Source organism: Rhinoderma darwinii, chromosome 4 (assembly GCF_050947455.1).
Source record: "Rhinoderma darwinii isolate aRhiDar2 chromosome 4, aRhiDar2.hap1, whole genome shotgun sequence".
Lineage (NCBI taxonomy): Eukaryota > Metazoa > Chordata > Amphibia > Anura > Rhinodermatidae > Rhinoderma > Rhinoderma darwinii.
The window spans coordinates 211572851-211594801 of record NC_134690.1 but is presented as its reverse complement, the minus strand read 5'-3'; the positions used below and the strand labels follow the sequence as shown (position 1 = coordinate 211594801).

The window sequence follows — 21951 nt, the reverse complement described above, 5'->3', positions numbered from 1 at the left end:
TGAAAAACTCAAATTTCGCACGGACAGAAATATTCAGATCTTTTGCGCTGACACTTAATTTATCTCTGGGGGCCTTTATAAAGGGGTTATCCGGGGACCAAAAATTGTATTGCAATTATATATTTATGTGAAACTAAGTAACTTACTAATATACTTTAATTTAAAACTCTGTACTAAATGGTGCAGTTCAAGCCTCGTGAATTATTCCCGGAAGTGCTGGAGCTTTTATAATAATGATGGCTCTCCGACACAACCCCTTGGTGACTGAGCTCTTGCTTCATGTGCTGTTAGTGAACATGACCACAGGGGGCTGGCACAATGCTTATTGCTTGAGTCCCTAGCAAAGCATCAACTAGTGCTTTGCTCGGGACTCAAGCACTTCTCCCCACGTCCATAATAGGTCAATTCAGGGGTTACCTATCGCTGGAGTACCGAGCAGAGAATAGGCAATGTGACTACCCTTTGCGGTAATGTTCACGAAAAGCACATGAAGCAAGCCCTCAGTCACGTGGGGTGGTGTCTGAGCATCATCATTATTCGAGAAGCTCCAGCACTTTCAGGAACAATTTACGAGGTTTGAAGTGCACCATTTAGTACAGAATTTTAAATTAAAGTATATTAGTAAGTTACTTAGTTTCACATAAATATATTATTGCAATGCAATTTTTGGTTCCCGGAAAACCCCTTTTTAATTTCTCGAGATCATCTTTGAAATGTTTCTACACCTTGATTGGCGTCAACCATTGGTCATTTGATTGGACATGATTTGTAAAGACACCCCTGTCTATACAAGGTCTCACAGCTGACCATGCATATTTTTTTTTTAAACTCGTTTTATTGAAAGAATTTGCACAATACAAATGTCTGTAGTACAGAACAGCAAAGAAACACATTTAGGTAATCATACATTACATGAACATAGAGGCATAGTGGTAATTAACAGGACACATTAGATCACATATTTAACCTTCAATAAGAACATCTCAGCAGGCATCATACATTTTAAGGCCAATTTTCAAATTATTTCAGACAAAATATAGAAGTCCTGCAAGTAACCAATCGTGTATCATCTGCCCTCCTCAAGGTTGCAGCAACTGGTCCCTCAGGTCTGTGAATCTATGCGGAGTATACAGGGTGCATGATGAGTCACACCAAATCTGCCATATTTTATAAAATTTACTAATACACCCTCTTTTCTTATATAAAACTCGCTCATATGGAATAATGGAATTAATCAGCGATTTCCATTTCGTCACCCTCGGAGGCCTCTGATCCATCCACCGAAGTGCGATGGTTTTCCTTGCCATAAACAATACCTCTTGTAATAGAATACGCATGTGGAATGGCCACTGATCCTCAGGCAGCACCCCAAATAGACAGATCTTGGGTGAGAGGGGAATCGGCTGCTTCACCACTTCCTCAACCACTTTCAACACATCCCCCCCCCAAAAGGAGGCCACCATTGGACAATCCCAGATCATATGCCAGAAATCAGATCTGGGAAAACTGCATCTATGGCATGCAGTGCTAGGATATCTACCCATTCTATGCAGTCTCACCAGCGTGAGATGGCTCTGATGAACTATAGATAGCTAAATCATTTTGTTATTTGCCGCTGGTGAGACAGAAATAGGAGATGAAAGTACATCCTCCCATTCCTCCCCCAACAGATCTGGTATCAAGCCCTCCCATTTATCCTTCACCGGTAACTTGACATTGGCCAGTTTAGCTTGTATAAGAGCAGTGTAGACAGCAGAGATCAACCCCCGGGGGCCCTGTGATCTAAAAACACCAATCCGAGGGAATCGTGAGAATTCGTGATCTGACCTTGGGTATTGACTCGCGAGAGCATGTCGCAGTTGCAGATATCTATAGAAGCCTTCTCTAGAAATTTGGAAGTCCTCTTGCATTTGTGTAAAGGATTTAAAGGCGTTATCAATATACACATCCCCAATTCTACGCACCTCAAAGCCACACCAGAAAGGGGTGACTTGCCCCTCCATTAGATGAGAAAGAAGGGGATTATCCCACAGTGGCATATCCACCTGTATATCCGCTTATGCATAAATTTGTTTGGCAGCCATCCAGGCCTGCACTGCCACCCTATGGATTGGAAGCATTGCTTTATAGGTTCCTGGGGAACTTTCCAGCACTGGCCAAAGATGTGTAAGATGCAAATATGTAGCGAGGTGCTGTTCCCTCGTTGGTAACGGATCCGACCCTGTCCATAGCTGTAGGTACCTCAGCTGCCCAGCTAGATAATACATAAACAGGTCCGGCAATGCCATCCCTCCCTCATGCTTAGGTCTCTGCAGGGTGGACAAGCTAAGTTTGGATCTGTTGGATCCCCATATAAAGGCTGGGAATAATGCATGGAGGGATTTAAAAAAGGCCTTATATATTGGTATGGCTGCGTGCTCCAGGACATATAGACATTTTGGCAGAATAACCATTTTAATTAAATTTACCCCCCACACCTTGAATTTGAGCTTGATATAATCCAACAGAGGCAATATATTGGTAATTCGATCCTGCCTATGGTCTCGGTTTATGATGATACCAAGATATTTAAAGGACGACACCACCTGCAAACCGTGCTCAGCATCCGCCCACCCTACCTCCTTCAAAGGCATGAAAAATGATTTATTCCAATTAACATGTAGGCCAGAAAATCTACCGAACTGGTTCAGGATTTCAATAGCTAGCCCCAGATTGTCCCTCGGGTATGACATGTACAATATCACATCATCTGCGTACAAACTGATCCTCCCCCCCCCCCCCCCAACTCTATTCCCTGATATTCTGGGTGCGTTCTGATCTGTATCGCCAAAGGTTCAATAGCTACTGCGAACAATAGCGGGGAGAGAGGGCACCCCTGCCTAGTACCTCTACAGAGTTGAAAATAGGGGGACATTATAACATTGATCAAAATTTGTGCCCTAGGATCCTTATACAGGATTGTTATCCATTTAATGAAAGTCGGGCCAAGACCAAACCTCTAACGTTTCTAACAAATATGCCCACTCTACAGAATCCAAGGCCTTGGCCGCATCCAGGGATGCCATTGCCCAGTCCCCCTTCAGTGCCTCACCTATTTGCGCCAAAATTTGAACCTTGCGTATATTGTCAGAAGTGGACCTCCCAGGCATGAAGCCCGCCTGGTCCGGGTAGATGATTTGTAATATCACCTTATTCAATCTATTTGCTAGTACCTTTGCAAGTAGCTTGTAATCTGGATTCAATAATGAAATAGGGCGGTAGGAACTACATTCACTAGGGTCTTTGTCAGGTTTTAGTAACACTACAATCGTGGCATCATAGAAACTATCCGGGGGCTTGCCCTCCCTCAGAGCGTGAGAATACATAGAGCATAGTGGGGGAATGAGCTGGTCAGAATAACGAAGGTATACCTCCAGTGGAACCCCGTCCGGGCCCGATGCCTTACCCTTCGACATATCCCTCAACGTCTGTATAACCTCGTCTTCCGTAATGTGAAGTTCTAACATGTCCCTGCCTGCCGCATCGAACTGTGGAAAGTTCAAATCATCCAAATATGATATACACTCGGACCAATCATACGTAGACTGGGAGGAGTATAAGTCCCTATAGAATTGGGTGAAGCGGGCAGCTATGCTGGGAGTATCGGTCAAATCACGTCCCTGACCGTCCTTGATCTTTAGTATTGCTGAGCTCTGAGAGCTGTGGTGAATTAAATGAGCCAACAATTTGCTAGATTGGTTTCCCAATTCAAAATAGGTTTGCCGAGCAAAAAATAGTTTCCTATCAGCTTTTTCTTGCAGCAATAATAAGTATCTACGGCCCACCGTCAGCCATGCATGTTTGTTAGCCTCCGAGGGGTTCTCTATGTATTCGCCCTCCAGTGTTTTACATTGATGCGCCAACTGACCCTCTTCCTTTGCCGCCTCACGTTTTATGTAAGATATTGTAGATCGCAAGCAATCTCTCAGATAGGCCTTCAGGGTATCCCATAAAATATTTAAATTATCACACGAGCTATTGGTATCTTGGAAAACCTCCAATTGATCCGGTATGCGATCTTGCGGCCCGATCAGGGTGAGCCAAAATGGGTGAATTTTCCAGTTCACAGGCCCTGGGTGATTGAATCGCGCTACTATCGGAGAGTGGTCTGACACTCCCCTCGCTTCATAAGAAATATCCGTTACCATAGGGACCATTAGGGCGTTCCCAAAGATGTAATCTATACGGGACAGGGAGTTTCTGCCGATAGAATGACATGAGTATACCTTTACATTCGGATGTCTGCACCTAAATATATCTATCCAACCCATTTCTTGAAACAGCAAGTTCAACGATGTCGGAACCACCGGTACAGCACCAGAGACCACTCCCCCCCCCCCCCCTTGAATCTATCACATCTGGGATCCAAGACCATGTTAAGGTCCCCCATACCCAATACCGTAGCCCGTGGATATGCGGCAGCAAATGCGGTGGCCTCATGTAAAATCTGTGCATTCGCCGGAGTAGGAACATACAGGCCCAGTAATACAAATGGTATAGTGTCAATGTAAGCACGTATAAACACATATCTACCTTCCTTATCCACTTTAAGTTTGACCACTTCCCACCTCAGAGATTTGTGGATTAATACAGATACCCCCCGGGAATAGGACGTATGAAAGGAGTGCGAAGACCATTGGATCCAAGATCTACGCAATAATCTCATTTTATCTGGAACTAAATGCGTCTCTTGCAGACATTATAGAGGGATTGAATTTACGGATACATGCAAAAATGGCCGCCCTCTTCCGCGGGGTACCCAACCCCCGTACGTTCCAAGACATGATCGGTATGGACGCCATTAGTGGACCTGGAAACTAAGTCTACCTCGGAGGGAAGTTGGCTCCCGGCTCCTGCATAATACCACTATACATTTTCTAGTGACATTTCCCACACCTCTTTGCACTGTATGATCTCCTAGACATTTGCATTCATAAATAAGTATAATTTCACCTACATACGGCATTGAAAACCTGAACGACAGAACTAACATATAAACAATGAACTGCATCGGCAATGCGAGATGACACATAGGCCATTGCCGAAACATGCTCTCCTCGTGGCACTAAAGAGTAGCGGGGAAGGCCCCGTGCTATTAGGCAGTGTTAAAGTATCCCTCCCTATCTACAGCCCCACACACCACATTGCATCATAAGCCCTTTCCAGAAATTCGCACAGGAGAACTATAAATCAATCATCAGTTTAAGCTATACATCAGTAATATTCAAGCACCAAATGCTTTCTGGGCAGCTACCAGGAACACTCCTGCGTTTTCTCAACTGAGGCCCCTTCTTCACTTCGACCGGATCACTCCTTCCCAGTACAGGCGAAGTACCTTAAGCAGAATGGAAACGGATTGGCAGTCCCGGCAGTCCATCCAAATTAAATGGGGAGGATGAGTGACCCTTTTCAAGGCCTCCAGAACTATCAATCCACCGGATAAATCTTCCAAACTGGGTTTACCGTAACATTGGCATCCATCCTTAAACACAGGAGACCAACCGGAAACTTTAGCCTGCATCAGGCGCATGAGGAACTCCAACGACAACTTTAAATTCCAGCACTTTCCATCCTCACCATCCAAAGGATTCACACGCGGCGGGGCGATCTCTTTCCTCTCACCCAATCGTCGGCCTCCACCGGAGAGTTAAAAAAGATAGAACGGTCGTTATCCACTACCCGCAGCCTTGCAGGTTACGCCATGGAATATGGGATATTGAGATCCCTCAGCCGCCTTTTCACCGCCATGAACGTAGCTACGCTTCTGTAGATCAGCCGAGAAATCCGGGAATATGGAGATGGCAACGCCGTTATACGTAATTCCTTGCAGTCGGCGGGCTTGTCGTAGGATCATGTCCCTGTCGTTACAATTAAGCAAACGGGCCAGCATCGGCCTCGGAGGGGCCCCAGGTGGAGGTGGTCTTGCCGGTACCCTGTGCGCCCTTTCCACTGCAAAGGCCTGCGAATAAGGTGCATCTGGCAGTATCTCTTTCAGCCACTTAGATATAAATTCCCCCGGATCTTGGCCCTCCGACTTCTCAGGCATTCCTATTATCCGAATATTATTTCGGCGCAGCCTATTTTACAGATCGTCATTTTTCTGTTTTAGTAGCTCAGTCATGGATTCCAGATCAGTAATAGCACTTGGCATGGCTGCCGTCCTGTCTTCCACCCCCGACACTCTATCTTCCACATGTGTCACTCGTTCTCTCAAGGCCTGCATATCTTGCCTGATAAGGCCTATATCAATTTTCACCTCCTCTATCTTACCGGTCAGCGAGGTCTTGCATGCTGATATGACTGCCAGGAGTTTATTCATCACCTCCGACGGGGTAGGTTCCGGCTCAGTCTCCTCCACCACCGCTGAAGAAGAGGCCGACCCTCCAGGCGTCTCACTGCCTTTTGAACGCTGCTGCAGAGAAGGACGGCCGCCAACTTGGGTTTCTCCCCGGGCATAGCTCTGCAACTTTTCCGTGGCCGTTTGGCCTCTCGTGGGGCCCATAACTCCGCTCTTACCCCCCGACTGCTGCCTGGATCTCCGGGACGTAATGGTGAAGGTAAGGAACGATCAGGATAGTAACGTGATCAGTATAGCACGGGACCATAGCGGAGCTCTCAAGTCATGCGACTGCTTCTGTTGCGTGCCAAGCCACGCCCCCCGCTGACCATGCATATTAGAGCAAAAACTAAGACACGAGGAGGAAAGAGCTGCCTGTGGAGATCAGAGACAGGATTGTGTGGAGCCACAGATCTGGAGAAGTGTACAAAAAATATTCTGCTGCAGTGAAAGTTCCCAAGAGCCCAGTGGCCTCCATAATTTTTAAATGGAAGAAGATTGGAACAACCAGTACTCTGCCTAGAGCTGGCCACCCCACCAAACTAAGTTATCGGGGGAGAAGGGGTTTGTAAGAGGTAACCAATAACTCAATGGTAACTTTGAGCTCCAAAGATCCTGTGTGGTGTTGGGAGAAACTTCCAGAAGGTCAACCATCACTACAGCACTCCACCAATCTGGGCTTTATTGCAGAGTGGCCAGAAAGAAGTCTCTCCTCAGTAAAAGACACATGAAAATCTGCCTGGAGTTTGCAAAATAAACACCTAAAGGACTCGTGTTTGTGAGAAACAAGATTCTGTGGTCTCATGAAATCAAGATGAAATTGAGGCCAAAAAATTCAAAGCGTCATATCTGGAGGAAATCAGGCACTGTTTATCTGCCCAATACCATCCCTACAGTGAAGCATGGTGGTGGCAGCATCATGCTGTGGGGGTGTTTTTCAGAGGCTGGGACTGGGAGACTGGTCAGGGTTAAGGGAAAGATGAATGGAGCAAAGTACAGAGATATTCTTAATGAAAACCTAAACCAGAGTGCTCTGGACCTCAGACTGGGCAGACTGTTCACCTTCCAATAATACATCTCTGTGAATGTTTTGAGTGGCCCAGCCAGAGCCCTGACTTGAACCCAATCGAACATCTCTGGAGAGACCTGAAAATGGCTGTCCACCTATGATCCCCATCCAACCTAACAGAGCTTGAGGATCTGCAGAGAAGAACGGTAGAAATCCCCAAATCCAGGTATGCAAACTTTGTGGCATCGTACTTAAGAAGACTGGAGGCTGTTATCTCTGCCAAAGGTGCTTCAACTAAGTACGGAGTAAAGGGTCTGAATACTTATGTCCATGCAATATTTTAGTTTTTCCTTTTCAATAAATTAGCAAAGATTACTAACATTCTGTTTTTACTTTGTCATTATGGGGTATTGAGTACAGAATGATGGGGGGAAAAAACTTGAATTTTTGTTATTTTAGCACAAGGCCTCAACATAACTAAATGTGAAAAAATGTAAAGGGTCTGTAGACTTTCCGAATGCATGCAGGATCCACCTGTTATCGATCATATCCAAGTTATAAACAGGATCCTGAATACTCGCTACTTAATTTAAATAGTTATAATAAAAATTATGATCTGACTGAGGGTTTGTGTGTCCTTCCTTCGTGCGTTTGCAGTTTCTTTATCTGGTTACTCTGTTTTCCACCCCCACGAATCAAACATTGGGGAATTAGCTTCCTATGAAGAATGCGCTCCATGAACAGCGGGTGACGTTTGTGTAATAAAGCAGACACCTCTCTGCAACGTGCGGAATCAAAGATCACCGATTCCGCCCGTTTAGCACCTTAACCCCTTCCCTCTGCTTGCATTCTGGGCCCTAATGACCAAGCCATTTTTTACATTTTTACATTGTCAGATTCGAAGAGCTATAACTTTTTTTTGTATTTTTGTGTCGACATAGCTGTATAAGGTCTTGTTTTTTACGACACAAGTTGTACTTTTTAATAGCACCATTTTGGGGTACATATAATTTATTCAGTAACTTTTTTTGGGGGAGGAAAGAAGAACCTGAAAATTCACCACTCTTTTTTTTTTTTTTGCGCCCTAAATCTACGTAGTTTACTGTGTGGAATAAATAACACTAACTTATTCAGCGGGTTGTTACGATTGCAAAGATAACAAATTTGTATAGATTTTATATGTTTTACTACTTACACAGTAAAAACACTTTTTTTGTTCAAAATTATTTGTTCTTGCGTCTCCATATTTGAAGAGTCATAACTATTTTATTGTTCCGCTGACGCAGTTATGAGGGCTTTTTTTTTTTGCGGGGCGGTTTGTCGTTTTTATTGGTACAATTTTGGAGTAGATGCGACTTTTTGATCACTTTTTTTTTTAAGTTCGGATTAACAGAAAACAGCAATTTTTCCATAGTTTTTTTTATTTTATTTTTTACGGCGTTCACCGTGCGGGTTAAATAATGTAAGCTTTATAGTAATAATGTAGCTTTATAGTCGGGGTCGTTACGGACGCGGCGATACCAAATATGTGTAACTTTTTTGCTTTGTGTTTTTTTTAATAGTAAAGCATTTTGTAAGGGGAAAAAGTGTATTTTTCATTATTTTTTTTTCACTTTTTTTTTTATTAACTGTATTCAACTTTTTTTTACTTTTATACTAGTTCTACTAGGGGACTTTAATATGCGATCATCCGATCGCTATTATAATACACTGCAATACTTCGTATTGCATTGTATTACTGCCTGTCCGTTTAAAACGGACAGGCATCTGCTAGGACATGCCTCTGGCATAGCCAAGCAGGCATTCACTATAGGCAGACCTGGGGGCCTTTATTAGGCCCCCGGCTGCCATCGCGGTTATCGCCAGGTGTCAGTGGGATGAGAGGGAGCTCCCTCCCTCTCTCCAAAACCACTCGGATGCGGTGCACGCTATTGAGCACCGCATCTGAAGGGTTAAACGGCTGAGATCGATACTTATATCGATCTCACCCGGTCGAGCAGGTATGCCCTCAGCTACCTCTGGCAGCTGAGAGCAGGGAGATTTGACAGCTCCCTGCTCTGTTTACTTTATTCTAATGCAGCGCCGTGGAATAGCGGCGCTGTAGAATAAAGCCCACTAATGACCGCCGTGAAAAGGCTTATCGGCGGTCATTAAAGGAACAGTGTCACCACAATTTTTTTTTTAATATGTTAAAGATGTTAGTGCTTTATTAAAAACGTTTGGATTAATTTGTGTGTTTGTGTGTTACTTTTTCTTATTTTTACACTTTTTCTTCCCTATGGGGGCTGCCATTTTTTTTTCCATTTCCGTTAATCGACACATACAGACATGGAATACGGCAGCTCCAGTCCCATAGGGACTGCGAACGGGGCCCGTTCCATCCACTAACATGTACGCCGCTGTGTGGGAACGGCGCATGCGCCGCTCCCACACAGTTCAATTTGAAATGCGCGCCGTCCGGCGCCATTTTCCTGTGGACCGGAAGTCGCGGCTGGACAGTAAGATTACTACTTCCGGTCGCGGCTTCCGAACTTGTGCACATGGAACAGCAGACGGAGCGGATGGACCGGAGGGAGCGGCGGCGACTGGAGCAGGTAAGGGATTTCTATGTATGTTTGTGTTTCAGTGTGTTTTACTAGTGTATGTAAACCTTCTACACTGTGTGTTAGCTCAAAAAATGGCGACACACAGTGTAGGAGGTTAGACCGTTCAAACCCCTCATTTCTCCCGGCACTAGCCAGGATAAAGGAGAGGGGGATGCTGAGAGCTCACTAGAGCGAGGGCTTTTTACCCAATTTTGCAGCATAAAGCAATGTGGTTGCTTTACCACATGCAATGCTGCAATTTTGGGAATGGCTCCATCTAGTGACCAGCAATGGGAAATATTATAAATTAGAATCCAATTGAATCCAATTTATAATATTTCCTGACTCGTGAAAAAAAAAAAAAATTAGAACAATGTTTAATCACCTATACACTAATTGTTTAACTAAAAAAAAAAAAACATGTTTTGCTGGCAACACATTCCCTTTAAGGGGTTAAATGCCGCGGTCAATCGCAATCGCATTTAAATTGTTACAATCAGAGAGACGGTCCCTCAAACAAGCCATTGCGCCCCCCCCCCCCTCGCGGCATGATCGGCCGGCTACAACTGTTATGGCAACCTGGTGGTCTAATAAAGACCCCGAGGTCTGCCATCTTTGTACTCCTTTGAGGCTCAGCCTCTGGCAGGGCTTCAAAGAAGACTTAGAATCACGATGTACTGCAATACATTAGTATTGCAGTATATGATGCAAGCGATCCAACGATCGCTGCTTCAAGTCCCCTAGGGGAACTAAAAAAAAAAATAGTAACATTTTTTTTTTTTTTTTTTATGTTCCAAAAAAATAAATAAAATAAAGTTAAAAACAAATCCCTTATCCCACTTTTTTTCCTCTAAATCCATGTTAAAAAAATAAGTTAATATAACTGGTATCACCGCGTCCGTATTAGTCCGAACTATCACAAATATAGTGTTTAACACGATCGGTTAATGCCGTAAAAAAAATATATATTTAAAACATGCAAATTGCTGTTTTTTGGTCATCTTGGCGCTCCAAAAAAAATGAAGTAAAAAGTTGCATATACCCCAAAATGGTATCGCTGAAAACTACTGCTCCCCCTGCAAAATGTATTCCCTCACATTGCTAAATTGTTGGAAAAATGAAAGTTATCGCTCTCAATTTTGCGAGACAAAAGATTTTTTTAGTTTATCAAATAGTTTTATTTGTTCTTAAAAGTGGTAAAACAAAACATATAAATTTGGTATCGCCGTAATCTTATCAACCTGTAGAATATAGTGAAAACTTAGTTTTTACCGCCTGATCGATGCTGTAAAAACAACCCCCCCCCAAAAAAAATGGCGTAATCGCTGTTTTTTTGCCCATTTCACTCCACAATTTTTTTTCAGCTTCCCAGTACATTATGCAGTACAATAAATGGTGCCATGAAAAACTGCAACTTGTCCTGCAATAAACAAGCCCTCACATGGCTATGTCGACAGAAAAATAAAAAATGTATAGCTTTTGGAAGGTGGGAAGGAAAAAACAAAAGTGAAAAATGGCTGAGGGAAGGGGTTAAAGAGGATCAGTCACCTCTACTGACATGCCTGTTTTAGTAAATAATTGTATTCACAATGAAATAACTATTCTGGAGCATCTTTTCTCATTACTCCATGTTGCCGTTCCTTTTCTCTGCCTACTAGAAATTTCTGAATTGTCAACTAGGGATACGGCCCTTTGATGGGAAATGGTAACATCAAGTTGTCATTTATTAAAGTCTCTAGAAGGAGTAACAGAGGAATGTCACAGTGTAGAGTTTCACACGAGATTCACACGACAGGGTCCCGCCCGAGCCAGAGTTTTGCATCCGTTCCGGGCCGGGCAGATCTGGACAGTGACATCAGCGGCAACTCCTGAAGGGGAATTCCCATGTGTTCGGGGATTCCGCTTCAGGAGTTTCCCCTGATGTCACTGTCCAGATATGGACAGAGACATCAAGCGCTCTGTCCAGGAGCAGAGTCCCCGAAAACACGGGGATTCCGCTCCTTCAAGGAGCTAAAGTGGGGCTAGCTCATAGCAGAGCGGGGAGATACCTCCCCGCTCTGCTATAGTGGCGTCGCTACAGTAGTAGCAGCAGCAGCTGCTAGCGGCGCCATTAGGGGTCTATTATTCCTAATCAAGCCGGGTGCCGGCCGATTTATGAACGGCCGGCACCCAGCCGGGAAACCCTGTCGTGTGAATGAGGCCTTATAAGAAAACATGTTCCAGAATTATTATTTCGTAAGCAATAAAAGTACATAAATTAAAGGGGTTATCTGGGTACCAGAAATTGCTTTGGCTTCTTTTTACATAAAAATATGAATGTACTTACTAATATACTTTAATTAAAAATTTGGTACTAAATTATGCCGTTTCAACTCGGTAAACTGTTCCTGGAGGTCATGGAGCTTTTCTAATATTGATGAGGTGCCGACACGGCCCCACGTGACTGAGGGCTTGCTTTATGTGCTGTTCATGTCTGCATTTTATCAATGGCATGACCGCAAGGGGCAGTCAGGCTGCCTATTGCTGGAGTTCCCGAGCAGAGCATCAGCTAGCTTTTTGCTCGGGACTCCAGCACTGCTCTCGACATATATGGACAGTGACGTTGGCAGCAATGCTGGAGTCCCCGAGCAGAGCATCAGCTGGTGCTCTGCTCGGGAACTCCAGCAATAGGCAATGTGACTGCCCCTTGCAGTCATGCCACTGACAACATGCCGACACGAACAGCACAGGAAGTAATCCCTCAGTCACGCTGGGCCGTGTCAGCGCGTCATCAATATGCTCCCCTGATCACCCTTTTAAATATTTCAGGAGAGGTGACAGATCCTCTTTAAGTGGTGACAACCTGTGTGCAGCCCTGTGGAATATTTTGGCGCTCATATAAATTAACAAGCCTTGTACCTTTTTCTTTTTCATAGAGACTTACTAAAGTGGAGCAACAGAATTGCATATAATTTTGATGGTTCCTCAACGAGCACTGCTTTAAATATATTTCATGAGGTAAAATGTTTTGAGAAACCTTTTGTAATCTTTATAATATTTTTATTGTGAAAATAAAAGTCCTGAATAATATTTTGATGTTTACGTACTAGGCCCTTGACTGCTTTACAGCAATGCTGTCTACACCTGTGGTCCGACTTAAGATGGCAGAAGTAATTGGCAGCAAACTGAATATTTCCAAGCAAAAGGTGAGCTGCAGTGAAACTTTTACAACAATTATTTATTACATTTTATTTTTTCTGTCACAATTTATAGTTAAAAGTTAAATAAAATTTACATATAGGAGACTCCTTTTCTGTTTTCTGTCTTTTGCTCATGCTAAATTTATAATAAAGGAATGGAAGTCCACTGATACCACTACCCTGGCCCAGTCGCTTAAAGGGGTATTCCATAAAAAGAACAATATTTGTCAAGACATGCCATAAATGTCAGATGCCGGCCAAACATCTGGGAACAGCACCTATCTCTAGAACGGGGCTCGCTGGGCTATGGTCACTGTTACGAGGTGGCAGTGTTTTCCGGAAACAGCCTAGAGGATGGGTGTGGGTCCCAGTGGTAAGACCCTCATCTATTAGACATTTGTCATATGCTGTGGAGTAGTGAGCTTTTTTATGTTTGTTCATGAAAACTGCAAAAAAATCTTTAACAATTAAAGAAAAAAAATAAATCCTAAAATCTTTATTTTCACACTGTCAACTGGGCCCTCACGACAGGCTGACACCTCCTGTTTTATAGAAACTGTTTTTCACTGGGGCCAGGGTCAGATAAAAAAATCAGCAGTGTGTTGGATTAGACTGAAAGGTAACTCCTATTATAAAGCTGGATGCGGATAATACAGGATCACACCATTAAGAATAGGTGATGCACAACCCCTCCCTGCACAGTGACTTCTACATATAACAGCGCATGCTCATAATACACTCTCATAGAAGTCAATAGGTAGTTTTATGACTTGGTTTTCTTATAGCCAGGTGCCTGCTGTAAAGCAAATCTCTTCATCTGCTGTTGTAGGAACTCAGGCAGGATGACTGCCGCCATAATAATGTAGCTGGAATAACAAAATTTGTTTATGTAACCTAAGGCTTTAGTGCTTTCTGAAAACGTTGATCCTCTTCTCCACTCATTCGGTGCTATTTCAAATGATAGTAAGAAATTGTTCTTATATTGTGAATAATCTTGGAAGATTGCCTGCTGGCCATATTAGGTTGTGTATGTGTTGATATTCTAGCTATAGCAATGCTGTGGTGCCTGGGACAAATCCTAACGCCTTATGCACTCAACCTTTGTGTGCCGGCTGGGTCCCGTCAGTGATCCGTGGAAAGATAGGACATATTCCTATTTTTCCACGGATCGGAGAATGAAGTCCTTTTTTCATGGACCTGATTTACCCGCTAAAGTATATGGGTCCGTGGGGGTGTGGCCGGATGTCTGGCTGAGCTTACATGCTTCGCGGAGTTCCCGAGTACCCTGACTACTTATCCTGGATATATCGCAGCCATCCTGCAACAGTAATTGGCTCATAATGAGGAGAAGAGACTACTTACCCTCCGGTGTTCGCCGGTGAGAGGATTTGTGGTGTGGGACCGAATCTACGGAATTGATGCAAGGAGTGGTGTGAGGCCCGGCACTTCTGGTTGGTGCGTGGTCGGCTGAGGAGATTTGGAAGCACAGGCAGCTGACATGGTGCGGTCGTCTGCACTGGACATTGCACTTGTGGAGGCTGCTGGCTGGAGGATCCTGAGAACTGTGGACATTACCCAATAAAGGGTGCTTGCTTCTGGTTAAGAGGTAGGGGAACAGCGAGCTTCCCCCATCCCACGCTGCTGTCTGTGGCCGCACCGCACCGGAAACCCTTTCAGGGGCTTGGGATACCCGCACTCAGCAGCGTCTATAAGGGTGTAGATACACCAGGAACCCTGCATGGAAACGCACAGGCTTTGGTTTGCATCCCCCCCTGCTTTTTCAGCCTGTGCACACTTTGGAATATAGTGCTCATAATCTGGGAGGTAATAGGGGTAAGAAAGGGAAGAGTAAGTTCCTGGCTGGGGACTCTGCCCCTCCCCCCCCCCCCCCCTATGGTGATGACTCTGTGATGGACGATCCTCCATTTCACTCCCTGGATGAACTAGATGCTGGTCCCTCAGATGCCAATATCTTGAAAATCAAAGCTCATGCGGCAAAGAAGCTGGAGCAGTTTTCCCGACCTTTGCGGTTGCCTCCATCCCCTGATCCTTCTCTGTCATTGTTTGATGGATCCTTAAGTACACCGAGACCACTATCCCCACAAGACCAGCCTGTCTCCTCACATTTGGATGCAAAATTTGCAGAATTGCTCGCAGCTATCAATGCATGTCAGTCTAAACTTGTCACCAAAGTTGATGAACTGCGTCAGGATTTTGTTATACTGAAGCATGATATGCAGAAAATTTGCAAACGTACTACTGAAAATGACCGCAGAATCTCTGACGTGGAGGATACTTTGCGCCATATTCTGGCTCAAATTGCGGATTTTAGGAGACCGGTACTGGCTTCAGGAGACTGGGCAGATGATTTAGAAAATCGTCTTCGATGCAACAATATCCGTATTGTGGGCTTACCAGAGAGGTCGGAGGGTGCAGATGCCGTTACATTTTTGTCACAATGGCTAAAAGATACCCTGGCTGTTGAGCGCTTCTCTGCCTTTTTTACCATTTGAGCGAGCACACGGTCCCTGCACGGATGGGTCCTCCGGGTGGGCCTCCACGTCCTTTGCCCGCACGCATGTTACACTTCAGAGACAGGGATGCTGTCTTAAAGGCGGCAAGGATGAATGTGTGTGAATGGTAGTTTTGATTCAGCTAGGCTCATGGGGACGATAATTTTACATATATTGTATATGTTATATACGGAGTCTGCTCTAGATTTACATTTTTATGATACTAATGCCTTTCTGAAGGTCTTGTTTTCTATTAATTGTATATTGGTACGTGTTATGTACAACAAAAGTTTTTAAAATAAACCCTTTTTAAAAAAAAAAATTAAAAAAAAAAGTATATGGGTCCGTGAAAACTATAGGGTGCCACTCGGATGCAGTCAAAAAACGGCTCGAGTGGCTCATCGGTCGTGTGCAACTGCACTAATGCACTCATTCACTTTCTCTTTTCTTGGGATAGACGAGGCTGTTTACATGTAGTCTGCTGATATTTAATTTGTTATACCTTTTACATGGAATTTTATCTAAATAATAAAATCAACCTAACATATTAAGTATTTAATTTAAATTTAATATTTATTCTACAGGCAGAATTTTATTGCCAACTTTATAAACCAGATATTGTAGTGCGAGAACTGGATCTTTCTGTTGGTAGAGTTGAGATGCTTAGAAAGCAAACTGAGCGCATTCGTGTTCACAGGTACGTTGTAATATGGTTTCTCTCAATATTGTGTACAATAATGTCTTTTATGAGTTTGGCTAATGTGTAAAAGCTCCAGAATGTAAAGTTTCGTAGATTTAAAGCACAACTGTCATGTGTGTCAAGCATTGGTAATTCTATTACATTCCTAGTGCCACTAGGGTGCAATATTTAGAATTGCCACTAGTTGAGGAACACTTTTCTAAAGCAGAGATTCATGTTTGCAGAACCTACTAGCTGTACCAATCTATACTAGATTTACCATTGTAGTCTTTATTCATAGTTCTCTTTGAAGGGTTTCAGTAGTACAGCAGGATAGGTGAGGAATTTTAAAGAGGCTCTGCCACCACATAAGTGGCCTATATTGTACGTGATGTGATCGGCGCTGTAATGTAGATTACAGCAGTGTTTTTTATTTAGAAAAACGATTATTTTTGACGGAGTTATGACCTATATTAGCTTTATGCTAATGAGTTTCCCAATGGACAACTGGGCGTGTTTTACTTTTTGACCAAGTGGGCGTTGTGGAGAGAAGTGTATGACACTGACCAATTAGCGTCATACTTCTCAACATTCATTTACTCTGCAGATAGCTATATAGCTATATCGCTATGTGCAGCTACATACACTAACATTACTGCAGTGTCCTGATAATGCATATACATTACCTGCAGCCAGGACGTGATGTGTATTCAGAATCCTGACCACTTCTCTGCTCTTCTCTGATTTACAGCATAGCAGGCATAGTCTCGTGACATTACGCTGTAAACTGTCATTCACAGCGAGATCTCGCTGTGCTGTAAATCAGAGACTCTACAGAAGTGGTCAGGATTCTAAATACTCACGTCCTGGCTGGAGGTATTGTATATTCATTATCAGTACGCTGCAGTAATGTTCGTGTATGTGGCTGCACATAGTGATATAGCTATATCGCTATCTGCAGAGTAAATGAATGGAGAGAAGTGTATGACGCTGATTGGTCACTGATTGGTCAGCGTCATACACTTCTCTCCACAACGCCCACTTGGTCATATAGTAAAACACTCCCAGTTGTCCATTGAGAAACTGAGTAGCATAAAGCAAATATAGGTCATAACTCAGTCAAAAATGATCATTTTTCTAAATAAAAAACACAGATGTAATCTACATTACAGCGCCGATCACATCATGTACAATATAGGCCACTTATAATGTGGTGACAGAGCCTCTTAAAGTTATGGCTGGCTTCCCTGTCAGCAGACTGACTACAAGCTTTCTTTTATCCCATTCACCTATTATAGGCTGCCATTACTTTCCTAATGTTCATTGTAATTCTGAACTGTGGTTGCTATTCTCCCTTTTGCTATCCATCTTTTAATATGCAGTTCATTCCTTATGCTTTATTTTCATTGATATGTATCCTTTTCAATCCAGGGACAAGATAACTTTTGCTGCTACACGACCATCTTCAGTTTTAATTGAACAGATTGCAGTGTGTGTTAATAAAGCAGAACCTGTCTTGCTTGTGGGTGAAACTGGCACAGGCAAAACATCCACTGTTCAGTATCTTGCTCATGTTGCAGGTATTTTGTTGCATTTATGTTGTGTTCTTCGATATCATAAGTAAGTGCATATAATTCTGTACTTTGCTTGAAGCTTCACGTCGGTGACAAGTCAGAATAGACTACTTCTGAAAGTGTAGCCCCCTCCCTCTCCACATTCTAGCTGCTGATTGATAGCGCAGTGCTTGACAATCAAAAACACCGAAAAAGGCCATACTTACAAATGGACACAGCCAGGTCTGAAACGCTGATGAAGGCGAGTGAGCAGGTGCTTTAAATAATAATAGCCACTCCCACTAGTCTTGAGGGGAGTGGTATGTGGTGCATGGGATGTGTAGTAAGAAATAATAAATGAATAGTGTATGTGCAAGTGTAATAATGTGAGTGAAATATAGGGGGCAGTAATGAGTGAAGTGCCTAAAAAATAAATGAATAATGGGATGCAAGTGTGTGAAACATGGAGGAATAGTGTGTAAGTCATGAGGCGCAACGTGACTAGCCAGGTAGAAGCCTATTTGTGACGCCTTGATAATTCATAGAGCGGGCTACCCTGCTTGCTAGGCCAAACAACAACACACCATGCTCTCCCAGCATCAAAGACCTGGCTGTGTCCAAAAGAAGCGAATATAAGTAATAATGAAAAATACCTGGGGTATTAGTGATCATTTTGGCCAAAAGGACGCAAGCTCGCAATCCACGACAAGGATCCCCAGACTTGCGAGTCCCTAACTGGAGCGAAAAGCTCCTGATGTACAGACAAAACAGATAAAAACAAGGACATTTATTCAAAAACACCGAAAAAGGCCATACTTACAAATGGACACAGCCAGGTCTGAAACGCTGATGAAGGCGAGTGAGCAGGTGCTTTAAATAATAATAGCCACTCCCACTAGTCTTGAGGGGAGTGGTATGTGGTGCATGGGATGTGTAGTAAGAAATAATAAATGAATAGTGTATGTGCAAGTGTAATAATGTGAGTGAAATATAGGGGGCAGTAATGAGTGAAGTGCCTAAAAAATAAATGAATAATGGGATGCAAGTGTGTGAAACATGGAGGAATAGTGTGTAAGTCATGAGGCGCAACGTGACTAGCCAGGTAGAAGCCTATTTGTGACGCCTTGATAATTCATAGAGCGGGCTACCCTGCTTGCTAGGCCAAACAACAACACACCATGCTCTCCCAGCATCAAAGACCTGGCTGTGTCCAAAAGAAGCGAATATAAGTAATAATGAAAAATACCTGGGGTATTAGTGATCATTTTGGCCAAAAGGACGCAAGCTCGCAATCCACGACAAGGATCCCCAGACTTGCGAGTCCCTAACTGGAGCGAAAAGCTCCTGATGTACAGACAAAACAGATAAAAACAAGGACATTTATTCAAAAACACCGAAAAAGGCCATACTTACAAATGGACACAGCCAGGTCTGAAACGCTGATGAAGGCGAGTGAGCAGGTGCTTTAAATAATAATAGCCACTCCCACTAGTCTTGAGGGGAGTGGTATGTGGTGCATGGGATGTGTAGTAAGAAATAATAAATGAATAGTGTATGTGCAAGTGTAATAATGTGAGTGAAATATAGGGGGCAGTAATGAGTGAAGTGCCTAAAAAATAAATGAATAATGGGATGCAAGTGTGTGAAACATGGAGGAATAGTGTGTAAGTCATGAGGCGCAACGTGACTAGCCAGGTAGAAGCCTATTTGTGACGCCTTGATAATTCATAGAGCGGGCTACCCTGCTTGCTAGGCCAAACAACAACACACCATGCTCTCCCAGCATCAAAGACCTGGCTGTGTCCAAAAGAAGCGAATATAAGTAATAATGAAAAATACCTGGGGTATTAGTGATCATTTTGGCCAAAAGGACGCAAGCTCGCAATCCACGACAAGGATCCCCAGACTTGCGAGTCCCTAACTGGAGCGAAAAGCTCCTGATGTACAGACAAAACAGATAAAAACAAGGACATTTATTCAAAAACACCGAAAAAGGCCATACTTACAAATGGACACAGCCAGGTCTGAAACGCTGATGAAGGCGAGTGAGCAGGTGCTTTAAATAATAATAGCCACTCCCACTAGTCTTGAGGGGAGTGGTATGTGGTGCATGGGATGTGTAGTAAGAAATAATAAATGAATAGTGTATGTGCAAGTGTAATAATGTGAGTGAAATATAGGGGGCAGTAATGAGTGAAGTGCCTAAAAAATAAATGAATAATGGGATGCAAGTGTGTGAAACATGGAGGAATAGTGTGTAAGTCATGAGGCGCAACGTGACTAGCCAGGTAGAAGCCTATTTGTGACGCCTTGATAATTCATAGAGCGGGCTACCCTGCTTGCTAGGCCAAACAACAACACACCATGCTCTCCCAGCATCAAAGACCTGGCTGTGTCCAAAAGAAGCGAATATAAGTAATAATGAAAAATACCTGGGGTATTAGTGATCATTTTGGCCAAAAGGACGCAAGCTCGCAATCCACGACAAGGATCCCCAGACTTGCGAGTCCCTAACTGGAGCGAAAAGCTCCTGATGTACAGACAAAACAGATAAAAACAAGGACATTTATTCAAAAACACCGAAAAAGGCCATACTTACAAATGGACACAGCCAGGTCTGAAACGCTGATGAAGGCGAGTGAGCAGGTGCTTTAAATAATAATAGCCACTCCCACTAGTCTTGAGGGGAGTGGTATGTGGTGCATGGGATGTGTAGTAAGAAATAATAAATGAATAGTGTATGTGCAAGTGTAATAATGTGAGTGAAATATAGGGGGCAGTAATGAGTGAAGTGCCTAAAAAATAAATGAATAATGGGATGCAAGTGTGTGAAACATGGAGGAATAGTGTGTAAGTCATGAGGCGCAACGTGACTAGCCAGGTAGAAGCCTATTTGTGACGCCTTGATAATTCATAGAGCGGGCTACCCTGCTTGCTAGGCCAAACAACAACACACCATGCTCTCCCAGCATCAAAGACCTGGCTGTGTCCAAAAGAAGCGAATATAAGTAATAATGAAAAATACCTGGGGTATTAGTGACCATTTTGGCCAAAAGGACGCAAGCTCGCAATCCACGACAAGGATCCCCAGACTTGCGAGTCCCTAACTGGAGCGAAAAGCTCCTGATGTACAGACAAAACAGATAAAAACAAGGACATTTATTCAAAAACACCGAAAAAGGCCATACTTACAAATGGACACAGCCAGGTCTGAAACGCTGATGAAGGCGAGTGAGCAGGTGCTTTAAATAATAATAGCCACTCCCACTAGTCTTGAGGGGAGTGGTATGTGGTGCATGGGATGTGTAGTAAGAAATAATAAATGAATAGTGTATGTGCAAGTGTAATAATGTGAGTGAAATATAGGGGGCAGTAATGAGTGAAGTGCCTAAAAAATAAATGAATAATGGGATGCAAGTGTGTGAAACATGGAGGAATAGTGTGTAAGTCATGAGGCGCAACGTGACTAGCCAGGTAGAAGCCTATTTGTGACGCCTTGATAATTCATAGAGCGGGCTACCCTGCTTGCTAGGCCAAACAACAACACACCATGCTCTCCCAGCATCAAAGACCTGGCTGTGTCCAAAAGAAGCGAATATAAGTAATAATGAAAAATACCTGGGGTATTAGTGATCATTTTGGCCAAAAGGACGCAAGCTCGCAATCCACGACAAGGATCCCCAGACTTGCGAGTCCCTAACTGGAGCGAAAAGCTCCTGATGTACAGACAAAACAGATAAAAACAAGGACATTTATTCAAAAACACCGAAAAAGGCCATACTTACAAATGGACACAGCCAGGTCTGAAACGCTGATGAAGGCGAGTGAGCAGGTGCTTTAAATAATAATAGCCACTCCCACTAGTCTTGAGGGGAGTGGTATGTGGTGCATGGGATGTGTAGTAAGAAATAATAAATGAATAGTGTATGTGCAAGTGTAATAATGTGAGTGAAATATAGGGGGCAGTAATGAGTGAAGTGCCTAAAAAATAAATGAATAATGGGATGCAAGTGTGTGAAACATGGAGGAATAGTGTGTAAGTCATGAGGCGCAACGT

General features: G+C 43.4%; 1 protein-coding gene across 8 annotated transcripts in view; it reads left to right on the top strand.

Annotated features, from left to right (window-relative positions):
- The window catches only part of MDN1 (midasin AAA ATPase 1), a 314285-nt gene that overhangs the window by 41424 nt on the left and 250910 nt on the right, over positions 1-21951 (top strand). For all 8 annotated transcript variants that reach the window (XM_075862158.1, XM_075862156.1, XM_075862153.1 and 5 more), the window contains exons 11-14: positions 12886-12967; positions 13060-13155; positions 16247-16359; positions 17773-17921. In XM_075862158.1, the coding sequence (XP_075718273.1) occupies positions 12886-12967; positions 13060-13155; positions 16247-16359; positions 17773-17921 (440 nt within the window). The remainder of the gene's footprint in view (positions 1-12885; positions 12968-13059; positions 13156-16246; positions 16360-17772; positions 17922-21951) is intronic.